This window comes from Orcinus orca, chromosome 4 (genome assembly GCF_937001465.1).
Source record: "Orcinus orca chromosome 4, mOrcOrc1.1, whole genome shotgun sequence".
In the NCBI taxonomy this organism is placed as follows: domain Eukaryota; kingdom Metazoa; phylum Chordata; class Mammalia; order Artiodactyla; family Delphinidae; genus Orcinus; species Orcinus orca.
Genome location: NC_064562.1, coordinates 26691352 through 26714037, shown reverse-complemented (window position 1 = coordinate 26714037; position 22686 = coordinate 26691352). Strand labels below are relative to the sequence as shown.

Below are 22686 nucleotides of genomic sequence, written 5' to 3'. Positions count from 1 at the left end.
AATCCCGAGGGCCCTCCCTGCCCTAAACTGTGTGAGTCTGCCGCTGCTGCCTGTGGAAATCTGGAGCGTCGCGGTGCACAAGTGTCAGACCACATCTCACTCAGGTCTCAGGACAGCCAGTGAGGCCACCCAAGAGCAGGAAGGTGGCCCAGGGCTGATGGGAGAACAGCCTGAGAGCTGGTCCAGCGGCCACAATTCTCATCTGAAAACAGGTGGGGGGGGGGGCGCGAGGGAAGGGGAAAGGGGGAAGGCAGCCAAGCTGCCAGAGCAGCTGTGCCCAGTATAATATCTAAACTAGACAGATGTCCCTAAATATGGTGTGTGTTCATGACTTTCTAAATAGAAGCGTTTCCAGGAAAGAGTGGAGGAGAGGGTAAGACTACTTAAAAGTTAATAGTATATGCATTTATGAAATAAAATTCCTAACCTCAGGATATATCATCGGGAAACTACACTGAAAAAAAGATTCTCATAACCTTTAATCGAGGTTAAATTTTAATGCAAATATAGCCCCAAATCCCTGAGTGGTGGCCCTTTATCTTTTTGCGTGCTTATTGGTGGTCAGGCGGCAGAAGGGAGGGTTTGAAGTAAAATTAGATACTGTTCACTGGGCACTACATACATGCCCATCGAATACTGACCTCAGGGCCAGGCTCTGGGTGGGACATGGCAGGTGCAGACGTCAGCGGGACGGCCACTGTCCCTGCCCACACGGAGTTTATAACAGATCCCTGAACCCTCACAGCAGATGAGGAAGCAGGCTCAGTCCAGCTCCATGACACGTCCAAGGTCACACAGCTGCTAAGTGGAGGGCCAGGGTTTGAATCAAGGTCTGTATATAATAACCACCAGACTATGTTACTCAGTACTGCCAAACTGTAAAAAGACTGTGGATTTAAAATTCTCTTTCCATTCTTCTGTTTAGTTTTTTGAGGGAACATCTTTTTAAAAGTTAAGACGATTTTGCCTAACGATAGCAACTTTGTAGTATTTGTTTTCTAGGAATGTATCAATTACTCGAGTACAAATACATGAACAGAAGATGAATATGTGAACACAATTTAAATATAAACAGAGAAATGAACTATATTCAATAAAAGTATCTGCAAAACAACATGAAATTGACTTAAAAAGAGCCTGAATTGAAATCAACTTCTGAGAACCCAACTTCCTAGATAATTCCAAGCTTGGGATTCTCTCTTTTTTTGTACACCATGGGTGATTCCTTTGAAATACATCTCATCTGAGAGATTACGTGCCCACAGTACGTCCTTTAAGACTCCACGATCTAGTGCAGATTCAGGGTCCAACCTATCTTTTGGGTAACTGCCCTGTCACTTCACCCAGCCACCTGGAGCTTCCTGCAGTTTCCACCTGCTGGTTTCATACTCCTGCACCTCTGCTCACTTGACATCCTTCTAACCTCAGTTCTAATGCCATCTCTTTTATGGTATCTTTCTTGGTTTTTCTACTCACCTCCAGGAGAAATGAATTCCTCTTTTCTTTGTGCCACACTGTGGCTTAGATCATCATGGCATCTGTAACATTTTATTGCTAATTTGACTTTACCTCACCCAGACCATAAGCCCCTTGGGGGCAGAATTGAGTTTTCTTTCACTGTATCATCCAGTGCCTGGCATATAATAGATCCCTAATAAGTGTTTTTTCAATTAATGTATGTTTGTGAATTATATGACTGTTCTTAGATTGCTTATTATAACCTGATTAATACAGACCAGTCTTGCTCAAAGTATAGTCCTTGGTGACTTAGCAAGACACTTGTTTAAAGGCAGATTCCTGTACCTCATCCCAGACACAATAAATCAGGCCTCCTGGAGTCTGGCTGAATGCAGCCTGGGTGGGGAAGATGAGGGGTTACCATATTTGTGGGCAACACAGCCCCAGGCCTCTTGACCTGTCTACGTCTCTAACTAGCTGTGGAGCTTGAACTTCAATTTTCTCACCTTTAGTCAGATTTCTAGAAATCATCCCTTTCAACCCTAAAACTCCATACAGCTTCGGTCCCAGTTCTCAGGTATGCAGATTAAATTAGAATGATACAGAAAAGACCAGCATGGCCTTATTATACCAAGTTGACAAGAAAATTCACAAAGTGTCCAGTTTTTCTGGTCAGGTGTCTTGGTGCCAAGGAAAAAGCACTGTCTTTGGACCAAGAAGCCCAGGGTACTAGCGGCATGAATCAGACAGCACAGGCCTTTGTCCCCCTGCAGGGCTAGTGGCCAAGCTCTGGCAGGTGGCATGTGGCAGCCTCTCAAATGCTGGCTCCTCCCTCCAGGTCCCCTTCCCATCCTTACCCCAGGTTCCTTTCCTTTGCCAAATACTTATTTGCTTAACTACCACAGAAGGAAGATGCTATATTATTGGAGACCTCATAGTTTGTTAGAGGTAGAAAAACTTCAGGGTGTCAGCTAAAAATACCAGGAGAGGAAAAAGTCCTTCATAAGGTACACCGGAAGTTTAGGAACAGTCAGAGGCGGGCTTTAGTTTTGGACTTCTGGATAGAAGTCTTGTCCAGTTATTTACTAGACGATTAGCAGGGAACTTACTCTTTACACTGAACTTCTTACTAGTAAAATGGGAAGAGTAGTACTTCTCCCAGATTTCCTTTTCATTTAACATTTACATTGTGCTTACATATGCCAAGGGCTGTACCAAATGTTCACTCATCTAATCCTCGTAACAACTCCGACCTAGGGTGGATACTGAGGTAGAGAGAGATTAAGTGACTTGCCGATAAGTATACAACCAGGAACCAGTGGGGGGAGGCAGGTGTCTCTCAATGTGACGCAGTTAGCTTTAGCAAGTTCCTGGGCTCTGGTCAGCCCTCGGCCTAGCGCGCCTAATCATCTATCAGACGCTATTGATATGGAAATGGCCATCCCCAGGTGTCACACCAGGCAGCTTGGTTTCATTTCTAATTGCAGCTGAATGTAATTAGTTCTCTTTCAGAGTTCAAATATATTCTAGGAAACAGACACTTATTATCTAATGATGAAGATTGACCAATGGGAAATAAATACAAATAAAGCTTCCAGAAGCATCTAAAGCACAGGTGTGCTTTAGAATTTACCATTAGCAACCCCAAATCCAAGCAGCTGCTGCACGTATGTATTTCAGATCAAACGCTCTCCCACTGAAACTTGTGGGTACCTTTTCCCTCTGTCAGAGAGAGAAAACTGATCAGGGTGGGTGGGGGGAACGACTTCTTTTGGGAAGCAGTAGTGTGGTGGGTAGCGGCATGGACTTCGCATTTAGACTTCAATTTGAATCCACCCTCTCCCCTTACAAGCCATGTGACAACTTACTTAAACTGCAGCTAAGTGGCCCTGTCGGTGGGTACCTCTCTCTACCTTTCATAGCTCGGTCAGGATGAAATGAGAATACACGTGAATCCATAAGCACAGTGCCTGGCACACAGTAAGCATAAAAAGTAGCTATTTTAATTTCTATTGTTACTATTATTAATACTGTAAAAATTGACCCTTGAATAACACGGGTTTGAACTGCACAGACCCATACACACGGATTTTTCCCACTAAATATGTACTACAGTACTACCCGACCCACAGGTGATTGAATCCAAGGATGCAGAACCACGGATATGGAGGGCCGACTACACATTTACACGTGGATTTTCCACTGCATGGAGGGTTTGTGCCTCTAACCTCCGAGTTGTTCATGGGTCAACTGTATTATAGTTTCCTGAAGATCTGTTTAGTGAAAACTTAACATTACAAATTTTGTTTTTATTCTAAAGAAGATGTGCACAAAAGTTATGCTCTTTGTTTCACTGTTTCAGCCACATTATGTTTCCAGAATGCATAAAGCCTTTTCATGTGCATTGTTTAACTTAAGCCTCAGCATGACCTTGGAGGGTAAATACCATCGCTCCCCATTTCACAGGTTAGCAAACACAAGCTCAAAGAGGACAAGCAACTGGCCCAAGGTCAAATATACCAAGTGCCAAAATTTTAGTCCAGGCCTTCTCACCTGAGCTTCCGCCCCACCATATTTTAACCTTACAGCTACAGAGAAGTATCTCCTTTAATAGTCCCCATTTGTCCTGATTTTCCTGAAGAACTCCACTCCACATCTACCAGTCAGCAATCAGCATTCTACTGTAAGAGTAGAATGAATACTACCAGCATGGATCCCCGTTTTTATCCCCCCGTGGCTGATAATTCATTTCTGCCCTTAAATATCTTGTTGATCAAATTGTCTGATTTAGCTAGAAGCAGCCCCTTCAAGCTGACCTCTGTGTCCCTGTGACATGCTCCCACCAGTTTTCTCTTTTAAAAATAACTCATTGTAAAATCAGCTGTCCTTTTTTCTGTTTAAAAGCTGTTAAGTTTGATGTTTCAAAAGCGTTTACCCACAACTGTTTCCCAACTTGACCATCGTACTTAAATACCTGTCCCGGTACACCACCATACCCTGGAAACACTTTTTAGATGCTCAAAGAAAGGGTACTGTCACAAAAAATACTGCTGAATCTGCTACAGAGCTGGTCAGGTGTAATTGTCAGGAATTTATAGGGAAACATACAGGAAAAAACATACAAAGGAATTCCACTCTGTTGTCATATATATGTTTACTTTCAGTTTACAAAAAGCTGCCGAAATACCACTCAAAAAATCATAAGCTGGGGGCTTCCCTGGTGGCGCAGTGGTTAAGAATCCTCCTGCCAGTGCAGGGGACACGGGGTCGAGCCCTGGTCCAGGAAGATCCCACATGTCGTGGAGCAACTAAGCCCGTGCGCCACAACTACTGAGCCTGCACTCTAGAGCCCGCGAGCCAGAACTACTGAGCCCCTGCACCGCAACTACTGAAGCCCGTGCATTCTAGAGCCCGTGCTCCGCAACAAGAGAAGCCACCGCATTGAGAAGCCCGCGCACCGCAACGGAGAGGAGCCCCCCGCTCGCCGAAACTAGAGAAAGCCCGAGCACAGCAACGAAGACCCAACGCAGCTAAAAATAAATAAATTTATATATTAAAAAAAAAAAAGCATAGGCTCTCCTTTTGCCTTCTTCTGACTTAAGATCCCATACAGGAGCAAGTGGGAGGTGGTCAGGTGACGTATGACTACGTAAGCCAGACACTCTCGCTTAGACAGGAAATGACTTGTTTCATGTGAGAGCGGGTAACTAAGAACAGCAGCATCTCGGAGAGCTGTTTTAGAACTGACGTAGTGATGCAGTAGAACGTAAACCTTATCTTCCATTGTAAGGTCTGCTAAAATGCCAGAGTATAAAAATGCCCATTTAAAAAACCGGGGGGTGGGCTTCCCTGGTAGCGCAGTGGTTGAGAGTCCGCCTGCCGATGCAGGGGACACTGGTTCGTGCCCCGGTCCAGGAAGATCCCAGATGCCGCGGAGCGGCTGGGCCCGTGAGCCACGCATGGCCTCTGAGCCTGCGCGTCCGGAGCCTGTGCTCCGCAACGGGAAAGGCCACAACAGTGACAGGCCCGCGTATCGCAAAAAAAAAAAAAAAAAGAACCGGGGGAAAAAGTGCCAAACAGTCCTTTGTGGACCTAAATCTCTTTATTTAAACATAGTCTCTGTTTACAGATTCTCATTCTTTTCTCGGGAAGATTACGGTTACTTCTAGTTACACAACCCATGTGGCTCGCAGCACAGCCGTCCCCAGCCCTTCTGGCACCAGGGGCCAGTTTTGTGGAAGACAGTTCTTCCATGGACGGGGGTTAGTGGGATGGTTCAGGCGGTAATGCGAGCGGTGGGGAGCGACGGGTCAGATGAAGCCTTGCTCGCCCGCCTGCCGCTCACCTCCTGCCGCGCGGCCCGGTTCCTAACAGGCCTCGGACCACGGTTCACGGCCCGGGGGTTGGGAACTCCTGCATTGCAGTTTTAGGAAGAGCAGACGGGGTGGAGTGTTACGGGCTGGCTTCGGTGCTAAAGGTCATGGGAATGGAGAAGTCCAGTTGAGGCACTGGTAATTAGGTAAGTGAAATGGGTAAGTGGCAAGTTCAGCGTTACCTCCCCATCTCCCACCCACGGGGAAGAGCTGCTGTTGACACGGTGGAAGCCCAGACCAGACTAAACGCAGGGGAAGCAAGTCTGCATGCAGCCTTTCCAACCAGTCCTGAGACCAGTATCTGAGAGCAACGAATTCCCAGCCAAGCTAGCAAATTAACAAAATTTGGGGGTTTTTTAGTCCTCCCCTTCTCCAGGCCCTCTGCAATTTTTAACACAGTGCTCAGGGTAGCCTCCAGCTGCCCGAAATCCCCCAGCTCTGCTCTTTAAATTAAATAAATATCCACTCTGTTTCCCCATCTCCTCCCCAAACAAATCTCCTTCTTCCAAATAACAGGGCAGAGGTCTGACGATTTGGCTAATTCATGATTATCAGGCATGATGCTGGGTCTTTCAAGAGAATATTTGCATCTCAAAGTAGAAAAAGACAAGGGGATGGGACCTACATTTTGGGAAAGAAATGCCCAGGCTTTTCCTTGAGCCTTTGAACAGCTAGTACCAAGGAGGCTGAAAGTAAAACCGAGAAAATCAGTCTGAGATCATTACAAAAGCCAACTTCCCCTCCATTTCTCTCACTTTCCGTGTCTGTCAAGAGCCTAGGGCACTACCAGCCTGGGGCAAGTCAACTGTGGCTCCCCACCACAATCACACAGAACATTCCCCGACCGACAAGACATCACTGAGGATTTTCCACACGCGGGGATACAAAGCCAAAAAGCAGTACTCACAGGTCTCCGTATTATTTCACCCAAAGCTAGTCTTGGAAGTCATGAGCCAGGCTTTCCCTTTTGATTTGAAACATTATTTCCACACAATTGCAATCAGTGAACTACTTTATTACGACAAATGTTTTTCTGTGGTTTTCAAAATTGCTTATCAGCCATGGTTTTGTGTGTGTGTGTGCTTTGTTTCCAACAGCTGCCAGCCGGCTAGTGTTCCTTCAGCCCTATAAACTAGCAGGGGTAGAGAGAAGGGTGCTGAGCTTTACGTGAATCCAGAAGGTCTGAAAATATCTGCTCTGGCCCACCTAATGTTGCAGAGATAGGAAAGGAATGAAGTGGAGGATCATGGTCAGGAAAGCAAAAGTATGAGCAAGATACTTTGTATAATCTATGGTCTTAAAATTTCAGATTGGAGTAGACCTGGCAATAGAGAAATGCTACCCAGAAACAAATCACAGAATTATGGTCTCCATGTCTGCTTCAACTTATGAAATGTATGTACTTTTACAATTTATGTAAAAGTAACATATAGTAACTGCTAAAACATACCATGTGCTCATCAATTAATAAATAACACAAAACCAGTTGCCCAAATCATGTACTAGGCACAGTTGCTCGGGGAAAAAAAAGATCGGAATAATAAACTTCACATTTTGCCTTGGATTTGAGAAAATGGAATCCACTAAGAGATCTGGGTATAAAATCCCACACATGATTACATTACTTCATCTGTTTCTAATAATATTTGAGATGACACTGATGAAATTATCAAACACAAGCCAAATGCCCAAGATAATATTTGGGAAATAAGTTCAATATCTAAACTCCACGTCCACTTGGCTGTCCCTTGAACTCGGACAGAAGCAAAAGTAGTAACCAAATGCTCTTGCACAACAAAACTTCCACATGGACAGGAGAACGGGGCCCTGAGTGGACTATGGAAAAGCAACTGCAAAGTCAGGGGACATTGCCCTCGCCCCAAGGATCCCTCCCGCAGGAAGTCTCTGCAAACTGCCTCGGTGGCTCTACCCACCACCCACCCTCAGGCACAAATGTTCTGAACTACCTTTTACAGCTTTCAAAGCCTTCTTCCTTCTTTTCAATGTCATACACATCTCTCCCCCACACCAAAAGCAGGAGAGAACCATCCAGACTAGGATCACAAACTTAAAGTAACTATGCACAGCAGTACATCTGTATCATCGTGAGTCATGGGACGCATATGTGCTAATTTTCCTCTTAGTCTTGACCTTCCTTTTGAATTTGCTTTCCCTGGCCTACCTTATTAGTTATACTTTCTACTTTACTGTAAGTCTTCTTATAAACCAACTTAAATCCTTTGTACGATGAAATATACTATATACTTATATAACTGAACCACCACACAGGCTGGAACACAATGTCCAGATGCGTTGGAGTCCAGCGAGCTTCTCTGTGGCCACTCTCAGGCTTGTAAGAGTTGGCTGCATCTCCCGTCCACACTTCTATCATTCAATTTAGCACACTGTGCTGTACTCACATGCCCATCTTTCTCTGGCAGACCCAGTTCCTGAGGAGTTGTACATGGGCCCCAGATGTCTGAGTGAAGAGGAATTTAGATGTAGATGATGAACACAGGGTGTGACGGTTAATTTTATGTGTCAACCTGAGTGGGCTGAGGGATGCTCAGAGAGCTGGTAAAACAGTATTTCTGGTTGTGTCTGTGAGGGTATCTCCAGAGGAGATAAGCATTTGAATTGGTAGACTGAGTAAGGAAGATCACCCTCACCACTGTAAGTGGACATCACCCAATTGCTGAGCACCTGAACAGAACAAAAAGGCTGGATCACCTATCTTCTCCTGCCCTCGGATACGGTGCTCCTGCTTCCCAGGCCTTTGGACTAAGACTGGGACTTCCATCATCAGACTTGCTGGTTCTACAGCCTGCAGACAGCAGATCATAGGACCTCTCGGCCTCCATACTCATATGAGCCAGCTCCCATAATAAACCTATAATATATAATAGACTTTTTTAAAAACTCTTTTTGTTTTTGGCTGGGCCGTGAGGCTTATGGGATCTGAGTTCCCCGACTAGGGATTGAACCCGGCCCCTCAGCAGGGAAAGCGCCGAGTCCTAACCACTGGACTGCCAGGGAAATCCCAATAGTAGACTTATTAATAGGATAATTAATAAATTAATTTAAATTTTGTAGGATCCTATTAAATATATAGGATCTAGGTATAAAATATATATATGTATATATATAATATATAAGATCTATATATATAATATATATGTGTGTGTGTATGTATATATAGATAGATAGATTGATCGATCGATCCTATTGGTTCTGTTGATCTGGAGAACTCTGACTATAATATACAGGTCATAATGCTTTATTTTAATTTTTATAGTTGATATTGTTACTAATTAATCCTAAATCTTCAAAACACTTGTCACCATCGTATCCTGGTATCTGGTTTACAGCGTCAGTCACCAGACTCCTAGATACAGCCACTCAGATAAACTTGAAGGAAAAGTCAATACGTCCCCCCACCCATCACCATCCTCCGAATGGATGTACTAATACAAAGACTTAAAAAAAAAAAAAAGGCACTTTAATTAGATAGAGGTTTTTGTCATCCTTGGCTCATGTAAAAACACATTCACAACATGAAGAAACACATTAAAATTTTTTGATTTAAATTTTTAAATATTAATTTTATTAAATCTTGATCCTTGAGTATATGTCCGTCTAATATTCTGTGTGACAATATAAAAGTACTCACAGAGCACCTCTGCTACATGCCAAAACACAATGGTTGTTGAGGAAAAGCACTCAATGTGACTGAGTCGCGGGCTGCACTAGCTGCTTTTTCAGGGAATCACCATTTTTAAAATTCAAATAATGGCAGATTCACATGCAGCTGTAAGAAGTAACAAGAGAAATCCTGCCTACCCTCTTACCCAGTTTCCTCAAATGGTAACATCCTGCAAAACTATAGACTGTCATCACAGTCACGACACTGACACAGCCAAGATACAGAACACTTCCGTCAACCCAAGGGTCCCTCCCCAATGTTGCCCTTTTATAGCCACACCTACTCCCCTCCTGCCCCCACCAACCACCAACTCATTCTCCATTTCTATGATTTTAAGGCCTTCTTCTTAAGGTAAAATTTACCAAGCCAGGAATTACCTGGTGACTGAGGCAGCCAAAGGGGCAAAACTTGCATTCGGTCAACAGGTGAAGAGGATTTTAGGTGTATTTTAAACAGCTGGGAGCCATGCTGCTGAAAATGGAAGAAGCACCAGGAAGTGAACAGCAGGGTATTACTTTAAAGATCAAACTGAAATCTCAGAATTTCAAGCTCAGGATCAATATGGCCTTGCAAGTGGATGAAGTTCAAAGTACAGATGATAATTCTCAGGAACCACGTGAAAAACATTAAAAGAAAAAAAAAGGCCAAATGACAGGAAGTCTCCATGAAGACATTTTAATGGCGGCAGATAGCAACTGAATAGCCTTCTCATACCACATTGAGATGACTGACTTTACCCTGTCAGCATTTGCTTTGGTAAAGAAAAAGAAAACTGCCATTTAACCCAACCACTAATAAGTAGCCTGGACTCTAAAGGCTACCCAAAGTCCAAGTAAACAGTCACCTGTTACATCATCAGCAGGGGCACGGTCTTCAGAAACTGCACACACTTCCTCTTTCCTGTAACTATCCACACACTTGCAGAAAAAGAAATTCTTACCACTTTCTACTTTCCCAAAGATGCATTTTTCAGTAATGGCCAAGGTGCTTTACTACCTTTCACCAAAAGGAAGGTTCGTCCCTCTCACACTGTCTCCCATCATTGCCTATGATGAGCACAAGTTGTTGCAAAGTGTTTCTGTAACTTTCGGTTTTTTCCCCACCACAATGTTTAGACTCTTTTATTTATAACAAAATTAATGGCACAGGTAAAGAAAAACTACGTTTACTTAAATCCATTAAAATTATTTTTGGTCAAAGAAACAGAGACAGTAAAAGATACCCCAAAGAACAATTATAAAACTTCCACTGGGCCAAACAACAAAGCATTCCTTCCTCCCCTCACTCCTCCACACCCTTTAAGACACCTTTATCACACTGTATCAGAATGCTAATCTTAATGAATATCAACAGGAAGGGAAATTCTGGAAAGAGCAGGTCAGTTTTATACCCCTAACAAGATGCTAAGTTAAAAATGATGAAGGATTTCAAACTGTAACTCATTAGCATCTCTTTTCAATAAGAGACTTCATCTGGTCAGCTGGACTTGACCTGCCTGGATACCTTAAACCAGTGGTTCTCACACTTTAGCCTGAATCAGAATCACCTGGAGAGTTTGTCCAAACAGATTGCTGGCTCCATCCCCAGAGTTTGATTCAGTAGGTCTGTGGAAGGATCTAACAATATTCGTTTCTACCAAGTTCCCAGGTGATGCTGATGCTGCTAGTCTGAGGACCACACACTTTGAAAACCACTGCTCTAAATCTAGAGACTCCCTCCCAATTTCTGTGGAAGTTTTCTCTAGAGATCCCAAAAGGGGCCTTAGCAGAAAATAACAAGTTTGGGAGACCTATCTTATGCTTAAACTGTTAAACTGCTCTTTGAAATACTTTATCTGAGGTAAAATAGTTACAGAGTTCAGAGTAATTCAGTGTTGAGCTGCAGTGTCCGCAGCTTAGACTTCCAGACCCCTTTTTTCCTATTTCACAGAAGCAACAACCAGGTGTGCTCCATGCTACATTACAGAGGGAAAATGCCTACTTAACTCTGGGATTGCGAGGGGCTGAGGCCCCACTGCACTTTGATTTAGAGGGGCTTCTCCCCATATGGTGCAGGGGCTGCTTCACGGTGGTCTCTGGAAGAAGTCCAGTTACTCATTCCCACCATATTTTCACTTCACAATATAAAAAATATAAGGAAAATCCTGATATGTTCAAATTCAACAGATATTGGCCTCACGGTTTTTGAGAACTGGTCTGTGCACGGCTCACCAGATTCCTGGCTAAAGGGGAGGATGGAATGATACTTGTGGAGTCTCAGAATGCCCTGTTTTAGCTGGTTTCCCACCTCCTCCCTATCAAGTAAATTATTAAGAGCAACAAAATCACCTCAGCGTTAACTTTTAAAAAATCCTTTCCATCTGTGTCAGATAGTAACGGCAATGAAATGGACACGAAAGGGAAGATGATGGCTGGAGGACATAAACAAACTGAAAGCTCATCTCTAAACAAACAAACAAAAAGACCATACAGAGAAACTAAAAGAAGTATTTTCATTTAACAGCAAAAATGTATTTAACCATGCTCACTACTAAATGTGGAGATGTTAATAATAAACATGGTCCTTGCCATCATGGAGCTTGATTTACTATTCTGCAAGGAAGACTAACAGTGGCAAATATAAGTGTGAAGAACATCAGGAAGAAATTCAAATTGCTACTATGGGAAACACAGACAGGCATGCGGTGGGGAGGGGGCGGGGGGGGCGGGGGGAGGAGGTATCAACAAAGGCTTCTCAGCAAAGTCGGCCTCCATTAAGCTTAGGCCTGAAGGATAAAGAAGAGTGAACTAGGCAAAGAGGGAGGAGAAACGAGGTACAGAGGAAGAGTGCACTGAGTGTCCCCATATGACTCAAGCACAAGAAGCATGGAAGGTGGGAAAAGAAGCTGGCGAGGTGGGTGAAGACCAGAACACAGAGCTGTGTGTAAGAGCAATGGGAAGCAGGAAGATTGCATGGCCACAGCGCGCATCTTCAAAGAACACTCTCTGTAGTGTGCTGGTCCCCAGCTGCCGCAGCGTATGATGAAATGGAGCAGAGTGGAGGAAGGGGTGGCGGGAGAAAATGTATCCACAGTGTTTTCTCAATACTGAACCTTGGCTGTCTGACACACAGGTCACTTAATTTATAGGGACCTCAGTTTTACCATTTGTGAAGTGGGATTAGAATCTTCCCCGTGTACCTCTTAAAGTTACTATGGGGATCTACAAACCAAGTACCTAAACAATCCTGTTTGTACATATTACACACTAAAATTTACATCACAGTGGGTGTGACAAGCAGTAAAGAATGTCTAGATTAGAACAAGGAGAATTCTGCAAGATGGCTGGAAAAAAGCAAGTATAGTCCTAGCTATGAACAACTGTAACAAGATGTAACTTTTAAAAGGATACAATAAAACCCAAACAGTTACCTAGAAATAAATCTAAGAAAAGCTGTGCAAGAACTTTATGGAAGAAACTTAAAATACCTAAATAGGGCTTCCCTGGTGGCGCAGTGGTTGAGAGTCCGCCTGCCGATGCAGGGGACACGGGTTCGTGCCCCAGTCTGGGAAGATCCCACATGCTGCGGAGCGGCTGGGCCCGTGAGCCATGGCCGCTGAGCCTGCGTGTCTGGAGCCTGTGCTCCGCAGCGGGAGAGGCCACAACAGTGAGAGGCCCGCGTACCGCAAAAAAAAAAAAAAAAAAAACCTAAATAAATTTAGAAAAATACTGCGCTCAAGAAGAGAACTATGTCAATCCTTCCCCAAATGAAATAATGAAATTCCAATAAAATCTCCAGAGGATTTTTCACAGGCCTTGACAAGGTAATCCTAAAGTGTGTAATATAGAAATCACACATCAATGATGTTGAATGAATATAGCAAATTGTAGAAGGATACTCCAGTATCATTATATAATACCTTTAAATATACAAAATTGACAGTACATACTGTCAAGGATTCAAACACATACAGAATTGCTGTATAAAAGCACGCATGGGAATGATGAACTTCAAACTTAACCATCAAATTCAGGACAGTAGTTACTGAAGGCAACTGGGTGGTGGATACAAAGATGTTTATGATATTATTCCCTAGTCCTTAAACTCTTCTTCAATATTCCGTAAGAAACCAGAATGCCTTTTATTTGAGAGCCATGTTATTACAGGATCTAGCTTAGTAGTTCCCAAACACCAATCCAACAGCTCCCATCAGCCCCACCTGGAGTACCTGTTAAAAACACGGATTACCAGGCTAGGCCAGAATCAGAATTTCCGGGGGGGAGCCACGTGAAGCTAATGCACAGCCTCATTTGGGAACCCTTGGTAACCAACAGCTATTAATAACTAATCCATCAACAAAATTGGTTCCAATCTGACAATGAGATACTTAGGGTCTTGAGATTGCCTGATCACTTTCCAATTGATGCAACTGTCTAGAATGTGGACTCTAATTTGAGGGCAAAACCAAGTAAATTTTGAAGTGTATCCTTTACTGTGCTTCTCCCCCTGCCCACCGGCCAAGGTCATATATGTAAAAACTAAGAAATATCTTATAAAGTAATAGTATCCAATGATTCCACAGCAGAACATAATTCCTTCATATCCTCTACAGGGAATATGCCATAGTGAAATTCCACTGGAGATGATAAAAATTGCTATTTTTAAGGATAAAGTTGCCAAGTCAGTGGCAACTGCCCTCAAGTAGGTAGACAGTAATGCCATGCTTCTTTCCTTTCCTGTCCCTCACAATAAAATCATAGCTAAATTTGTCTAGAGAAATGCACAGAGCCAAAGGGAAACATAAAGAATAAATTTAGAAAGAAAACAATTTATTACAAGTTAGAGGTATTAGTACCGGGATAACAGTTTTTACAGCCCCGCTCCTAAGAAATAAGATTAACTAGAGACTATGCTGTTAGAACGTATGACATATTCAAGGGCGGACAAATGTAACTTTTCCCCTAATATTTGAAAATGACAACTAAAAACACGGAAAGGAATGATTTTGAGAAACAATACAAATCTGCTAAACGCATCAACATAAAAGGGCTCACTTACCAGGGCTTTCTACTCGCTTATAGTGGTAGGGATTGATGCACACCTCCTTCTGCTTGGAACCAAAAGGAAACTCACAGCATTCCAGTGGTTTTAGTTCATGGTGGCTCTGAAGGTCGGGCCAGCGCCACACACGGCAGTAAATGACGTGAGGCAGCCCCTTCCGGTGGGAAACTTGCAGCCTGCCGTCCAGGGAGCGGGGAATGGTGACACAGTTACTGGGCTGCCCCGGACAGCTCAAGGCCTTTTCCAGTTCCTCCATGGCACCTTTCTTTTTCTTCAGTTTTTTCACCAAAGCGTCAACAGCTTTCTCTGCCCATTTTTCTTCTTCATCACCCTGTTTCCACCCAAGCAGTCTCTTCACAGCTGGACTTGTGAAGGAAAACAAACTTGTCACATTCATGATGGCACCACGTACACTCCTTGTGGATGGAGAAAGAAAGACGTCCCCAAATGTGAAAGGAGAGCAGAAGAGGTTTCACTTTATTTACATAGGATTCTCGTTAGCCTCTTCGTGCTGAGGTCCTGAAAAGTAGAAATCACCATTCCTAGTGTTTTCAAAAGTAACCCAAAGTCAGCACCTAGAAAAGAAAAAAGATGTTTAAAATCATCTCTAGCACAAAATCACAATTTATTAAACAATTACCACGGGCCAGATACTATTTTAAGCACTTTTATGTATTACAGTATGCTATGGGCTGAATTATGTCCCCCCCTAAAACTCACGTTGAAGCCCTCACCCCCAGTGTGACTGTATTTGGAGATGGGGCCTCTAAGGAAGTAATTAACATTAAATGAGGTCATGAGGATGGGGCCCTGATCTAATTGGATTGGTGGCCTTATAAGAAGAAGGGAGAGATTTCTCTCTCCCTCCCTACAGTGGCCTTATAAGAAGAAGGGAGAGATTTCTCTCTCCCTCCCTACATGTGCACCCACTGAGGAAAGGCCTTCTTCATAGAGAGAAGGCAGCTGTCTGCAAGCCTGGAAGAGAGCCCTCACCAGAAACCAAACTGGCTGGAGCCTTCATCTTGGACTTCCTAGCCTCCAGAACTGTGAGAAATACATTTCTACTGTTTAAGCCACTCGGTCAGTGGTATTTTGTTATGGCAGCCCAAGCAGACTAACACAGTATTTAATCCTTTAAATAATTCTTTCAACTAGGTAGTACCATCATTGCCAATTTATAGATGAATAAACTGAGATGCAGCTTTAAAAAGGAGTATGTTACTGTTTACATGAGTTCTGAGATAGAAGCAACAGACCCCTTAGTGCAAAAAAAGTTCAAGTTCTCAACAGATATTGTGATGTTTTATATTTAGATTCATTTATAGGCTCTAAGATATATATTTCAAAATACACCTCAATCAACAAAAACTGAAAGCAAAAGGAAAAAATAAAAATGCAATAGTCTTAACATCTATTTTGGGCTGTTCCTCAAGTATGTCTTACGCTATAAAAAAGGTAGTTATATTTACACTATGTAAATGTAGCAACATTTTAGGGTATTTATTCAGTAAACCAGTAAACAAGCCTATGCCTATGGGCTATCAGGCAAGTCAGGTAGGAAATTTACCCCCTACTTTTTCAAATTTGCTTTTTATTTACATGAAAGGAATGAAGCACGTGAACACATACTGTACCAAATACTTTTGTCAAGTTGTCTCATTTAAACTTTCCAGTTACTCTTCACCAGATAAAAACACAAACGGTGAAAAAGATTAAAGATGATAACTTTGTACCAAGTCCGGCTAAGATTCAGTAGCAGGTATCAAACCAACCTCCTCCCCAAAGTAACTATAAAAGCTGAATAAAATACAAATGAACAAATCAGGGGGAAAAACCCCCAAGTTTTTAAATGTATCAAAGAGCAACCAAAGTACGCAGGACATGAGGGGCCAAGATGCTGGAGAGATGTGAAAAGCAATGAAATAATAAGCTGAACACTCTTCATTGCTTTTCTTCTCAAGGCGTTTAGTTGCCAATGCCTGTGCTGTGAGTAGCCAAGCAGAAAGAGGCTAAAGAACCAAACAGAGATTTCAGTAGTCTCATAGTGCTGAGGAGACGAAAAAAAGAGAAAAAAGAAAAATGGAGTTGAGGGCCTGGTAAACACACCAGACTTTCAGTTGAGAACCCTGAAGAGGTATGCCCTAGTGTGCAAGGGTAAAACTGAAATGGACCAGTGTTTACAAACACTGAAACACAGCCTAGAATCATCTTAATACTAGACTGGAACAAGATGATGGGAAAAGAGGAGAGAAAAACTGTGAGAGAGGAAATATTTGTAGATACTGACCAAAGATTTTCCAAAAGTGACAACAGATGTCTAGCCACAGATTCATGAAGGCCTACAAATCCAAAGAAGGAGAGACGGAAAGGTATCCACAAGTTTTAATGCATCATATCACAGTATAATTGCTGAAACCCTACCACAAAAGTCTTTAAAAAGACACAATACTTTCAAAATGAGTACAATAAGGCTGACAGCTGACATTTCAACAGAAACAATGGAAACCAGCTGACAGTGAAATGACATCTTTAGCCTACTTAGTGGAGAAAAATCATTCAAAATGACTGTGAAATAAATATGCTCTCCAACAAACAAAATCTGAGAGAACTGGCTTCCAGCAGGAATTTTCAGGCACAAGGGAAAAGCAAGGAACTGCAGGAAAGAACGAAGAGCTCCAAAAGGGTACTGACTTTACAGAACAATTATAGGAATGTCTTGTGGTGTTTAGAATACAGAATTAAAAGGCATAACAAATAAAGCAGAAGGGGTAAATGAAGTCAGATTTCTAAGGTCCTTGTCTACCCAGGTTGTGGTAAAGCATTAAAGTATTGTTGATATGTTATGAATTCATGTCATAATAAAGCAACAGCTGAAAGAATTTAAAAACCATAAAAAGGTAATAGAGGAGTTAAAAATATGGAATTATTTTTTAAAATATGTTTAATCCAAAATAACTTAAGAAAAAGGAAAAAAGAGCACATAATAGATGGGAAAAATAGAAAACAGTAAGATTCACAGTTAATCCTCAAAGTCTCAAGAATTACTTAAATATCAAGAGACTAAATTTGCCAAGCAAAAGACTGGGGTAGGGGTGGAGACACCACTTAACTATACTGTACTTACAAGAGACACATATCGTCAAATATAAAGACAGAGAATGGCAAAAGAAAAAAAATATGGAAAGAAATATACTATTCATATTCTAACCAAAAAAGCTCACACAGCGATTGTATCAGGCAAAAGAAGTTGTAAAGTAAGAAGCATCACCAAGGATAAAAGGGGGACATTTCATAACGTTAAGAGTTGATCCACCACAAATACATCACTATCCCAATTTTTTATCCAAGTAATCACAGTTTTAAAACACATAAAGCAGAAACTGACAGAATTAAAATGACTAACAATCTTAGTGGAAGATTAACACAGTAAATGACGAAACAAGTAAACAGAAATCAACAGATATAGAAGATTAACATGTTTAAAAACTTGCCTCAATTCGTGTATGCACCCAACAACTATAACATACGTAATACTTTCAAAAACACATGGAATGCTTATCCAAACTGACCATATAATGAGCCATTAAGCAAATCTCAACACATATCGAAGGAATAAAACCATACAGAATATGTCCTTTGATCACAGTATAACTAAGAATAAATGCCAAAAGTATCGTTATTGAAAATAATGACACTTTTAAATAATGCATGGGTCAAAAAAGAAACTACAGGAGAAATTAGAAAATATTTTAAACTGAATGATTATAAAAATATGACACATCAAAACTTGTAAGATGTAGCTCAATCCATGCTTAGCAGGAAATGGGTTGTCTTAAATGCATATATTAGAAAAGAAAAAAAGCTGAAAACTAATTTTCTATGTATCTATCAAAAGAAAAAAAAAGGAACAGCAAATTAAACCTAAAGACAGTAAAAGGAAATGAGAGCAAAAATTCAATATATATATATGAGAGAAAACCTATAAAATCAAAGTTGGCTCTTTGAAAATACGAATAAAATCAGATATTCCTCTAAAAAAAACCTATAAATCAATAAAAGAGAAGGCACAAATTACCAATAACAGGAATAAAAGGGGGAAATCATTACTGATCCTCAGCTCAAAGGGATAATAATTATGAACAGCTATCATAGCAAACTGTGCATGTCTATAGCTACTTCGTGGTATAGACATACAGCTGTGCATGTCTATAGCTACTTCTTCACTAGAGGAAAATGACTCAGGAATTCTATCTTACTGTCTTCCTAGGTTTGGAACCTAGCCCTGTAGCTGGCACATATCAGAGTCTCAATAAATGTTTGATGAATGATTTAGCTCCCTGAAGGAATCAGAAGGCCAAGTGTGGAGCTTTACTTATTCAATAGGCTGTAGCGGGTCCATTGTTTCCTTTTGTAAGGTAAAGAGTTTTACCAGTGCTTTGAAGCTGGCGTTATTTTCGTTGAACAGAAAAAGAGAAAATAAAACTGTGCTACCATCAAAAGTCACACTTGGTCAGAGTGTACCTCCTGAAATGATCATTTACTTTTAACTAAAGGTTAATTGTGCCAAAGAACAAGAAAGACAACTTCTTTTCCTTGTCCTCTAGCAACAATTTATAAAAGGAATACATTTCTTCTTATTCTGTATGTCCTTTTCTTCAACTCCAAAAACTGCTTTTTTATATTTTGGTCAATGGTTTTCAAATAGAGGGGGTGAGTTTATATCAAAATCACCTGGGGCTGTTTCAAACTCTAGCACTGATGGGTTTGTTATAGAAGGTAAGTATGTGGGGAGTTGGGGAGATTAAGGACCACCATTGCAGACCTTTGCTTTAACTGCTCAAAGTGACATTCATTCAGCAAAGCTGCACTGAGTGCCTGCTAAGTACCTATGGTATCCACAGAGGATGGAAGCAAAGATGTCTCCATCCTGAAGAGCCAGTGTGTAAACAGTGAACTCTCTTGAAGCAAACTGGTTCCCCTGCATGCCAAGCTAAAGGACTGTACGGCGGAGTCTTGGGCCAAGTGCAGACCTCAGCAGGAAGGAATGCCAGGACTGTAGCAAGGTGAACCCTGAGTGCAGGAATAGAAGAGGCGGCCCATGTACCATGCATTTGCCCACCCTGAACCAACAATAACACTGTGTGCAAAAGCTATACGACAGGTATAAACGATAACGAATAAAAGCAGAAAAGGAGAGAACAGTTAATTCCAGGGATTTCAGGAAGTTTTCCCAAAGAAGAACTATCAGACAAGCATTAAAGGATGAGTAGAATTTTGCAAAACAACAGAGCTAATATTCTGAGTGATCGTTACTTGATAGACACTGTTCCAAGCACTTTATATCTACTAACTAGTTTAATCTTTGTGACAAACCCTCTTTAGTGAACACTCTTATTTTCCTCATTTTACAGGTAAGGAAAGCGAAATATACAATAGGAAAGTTAAATAACTTGTCCGAGGTTTCATGCGCACAGTTGTAAGTGGTGGGGCCAGAGTGAACCTATGTTGTCTGGCTCTAGAGCCTCAACTTTTAAACCACTTTTGTAAATTACTCATTCTCACCAACATCAGAGAAATGCTAGGGTTCACAGTTGCTGTAGACGATACAAGGCTGATAAAGGCAGGGCAAGACTGTGAAGGGCCTGTCACACATCTCATCCTGTGGACAAATGGAAGGCTTTAAATCAGGGCATCAGTGTGATTAGATTTATGTTTTAGAAAGACAGCTAAGGTGATATCCTCAATACAAAAGGCTTCTCCACACAGGGAACAAAAAATGAAAACAAAACCCTATGTTCTCCAAACACCACAGGGCCAGTTGGGGGGTCTGATGCCACTAAAAACTTTAAAGTGACAAGATCACAAACTCTTGCATATAAATGTGCATATGAAACAAAATACAGGCTGATGACTGATTTTTGCCTACTTGAGTTAAGCATTTTTTTATATTCAAGTCAAACAAGTAACCTACCTCCCATCAGGAACTCAAACGTGTCCATGACACTATGGCCTTGGCAAGGCAACTCATTCTTTTTCTGCCCCTTTTGGTACTTCCTGCTTTAGTTTATGTCAAAAGCTAAGTGGCGTTATCAGTTTAAAGTGCAAAATAAAAACATGAGTCAGCAAACAGAGATTTCCTTCCCTCTTCTCCAAATACAAACATTTCAAAATGACAGAGAAGCAAAAGCATTCATCTGGTAAAGAACCCCCTTGAAGCCTTAAAAAATAGGGAGATCTTTGTTCCGGCAACTTCACTTCTAGAAATTTACTCTAAGGAAACACTCTGCACTGGAAAGGTAAAAAAGTTTTTGCATAATGATTTTCATTAGAGCATTCTTTATTATAAGGAAAAAAAGAAGCATCTAAAAGTTGGAAAATAAGTAAGATGTAGTATAATCCACTCAACGGGATATTATGTAACCCTTAAAAAATTATGTTCATAAAAATAACTGGGAAAACACCTTAAGCAGAACGTAAAATGGTATATACAGCATGAACAACTATGTAAATATACCAAAATAACGGTATACATAACATGAACAACTATGCAAATATACCAAAGCATGTAACGGTGGCTGGGTCTGGAAGGGTAATAATCTCTCTCTCTCTCCCCTACTTGTTAAAACTTTTCAAACATTCTTTAATAAAAAACTGTTACTTTGAAAGTTTTTAAAAGCCTCTATACACAAATATTTGCAAATTACACACAAAAAAACAAAACCTCAATTCATTAACTCAAGACACATACAAAGTCTACTTATAAATCAGGTTGCATTTATAGTGTGACCCGATTTGGGAAGTAATAAAAATGCAGTTTAGGGCTTCCCTGGTGGCGCAGTGGTTGAGAGTCCGCCTGCCGATGCAGGGGACGCGGGTTCGTGCCCCGGTCCGGGAAGATCCCACATGCCGCGGAGCGGCTGGGCCCGTGAGCCGTGGCCGCTGAACCTGCGCGTCTGGAGCCTGTGCTCCGCAGCGGGAGAGGCCACAACAGTGAGATGCCCGCGTACCAAGAAAAAAAAAAAAGCAGTTTAAAACAGGGTTCTAAAGTCAGGCCCTTTCCCTATGGAGTCTCGCCCACGGGAAGGATTTCTATTAGCAATGCCGGAACCAAATGAGAAGAATACTTATAATGCTCCTTTCAACATGGTTCTTGAATTCTTTAGCTTATGTGGTATTCCTTAATGTTAAAAGGAAAAAAGGAAGAAGTTGTAAAATACCTTTAACTGCTGTGAGACTCGCTATATACTGAAAGAAAACCTCATTAGCCAATTGCACAACAACGGCATTTTCTTCATCTTCATCTAGCAAAGAAACATGTAATTATCCAACTGTGTGAATATCTACAAAATACACTCTCTGCCATGCCTCAGATCCCAGATTCCCACTGAAAGTTTTAAAAGGAAATTATTCTAATTTGTATCTGAAGCACAATAAAAAGGCGGGAGGGGGGAGTTGCCAAGTGCTACAAACCAAGTACCTTTAACAGAAGGAGGAGGAGAGGAGACAGACAATGGCCAGTCGCCCTCTACAGCTTCAGACCAGTGCTGTTACAGTTCCTGCACTGGCACGCAATTCAGTGAACTAGACAAAACGACTGATTCCTTTAAATACTGAGGGAATAATGAAATGATTCAATAAAATCAGCATGAAATACAGGCTCCAAAAAAGTGACTGGGGGGAAAAACATCAAAGACTCCCTGCTAGTACCTTAAAAAAAAAGGAGATAAATGGCCTACCGTCAACGAAGCAAGCAACTCTCCCCCACCCCCGCCTTCTTGTTCTTTGGTTCATTACTGTCTCAACTCTAATGGTAAAACATCAAGGCATAAAGATCAAAAGAATCAAGGAACTAAACGCAGGGGTACTGATTAACTTCGCTTTGGAACTGTGTAACTGTTGGATGTGTTACTTAAGAAAAACGAAAACTTTACAAAAATTATCTTTCTGTAAAAAAATGCCTGATCCATTTTGCGGGGGAAACAAGTATTTCCAAGTGACTAAATAAACTGTAGGCATATTTCCTGACTTATACCACTAGCTCTTCTTAAACAGATGATCTTGTGAAGAAACAGAAAAAGTAAGACTAGCTCCTAAAGAAGAGCTACTGTGCGG

The 22686-nt window shown here is 41.6% G+C and overlaps 1 protein-coding gene across 11 annotated transcripts in view; it reads right to left on the bottom strand.

Moving 5' to 3' along the window:
* The window catches only part of SMAD1 (SMAD family member 1), a 77276-nt gene that overhangs the window by 31876 nt on the left and 22714 nt on the right, over nucleotides 1-22686 (bottom strand). For 9 of the 11 annotated variants that reach the window (XM_004263606.2, XM_049709533.1, XM_033402721.2 and 6 more), the window contains exon 2: nucleotides 14572-15149. In XM_004263606.2, coding sequence (XP_004263654.1) covers nucleotides 14572-14971 — 400 coding nt within the window. In that variant the 5' untranslated portion in view covers nucleotides 14972-15149. Of the gene's footprint in view, nucleotides 1-14571; nucleotides 15150-20136; nucleotides 20234-20545; nucleotides 20565-22686 lie in introns of those variants that run through there. The other 2 variants (XM_049709535.1, XM_033402712.1) reach the window with 2 other exon arrangements.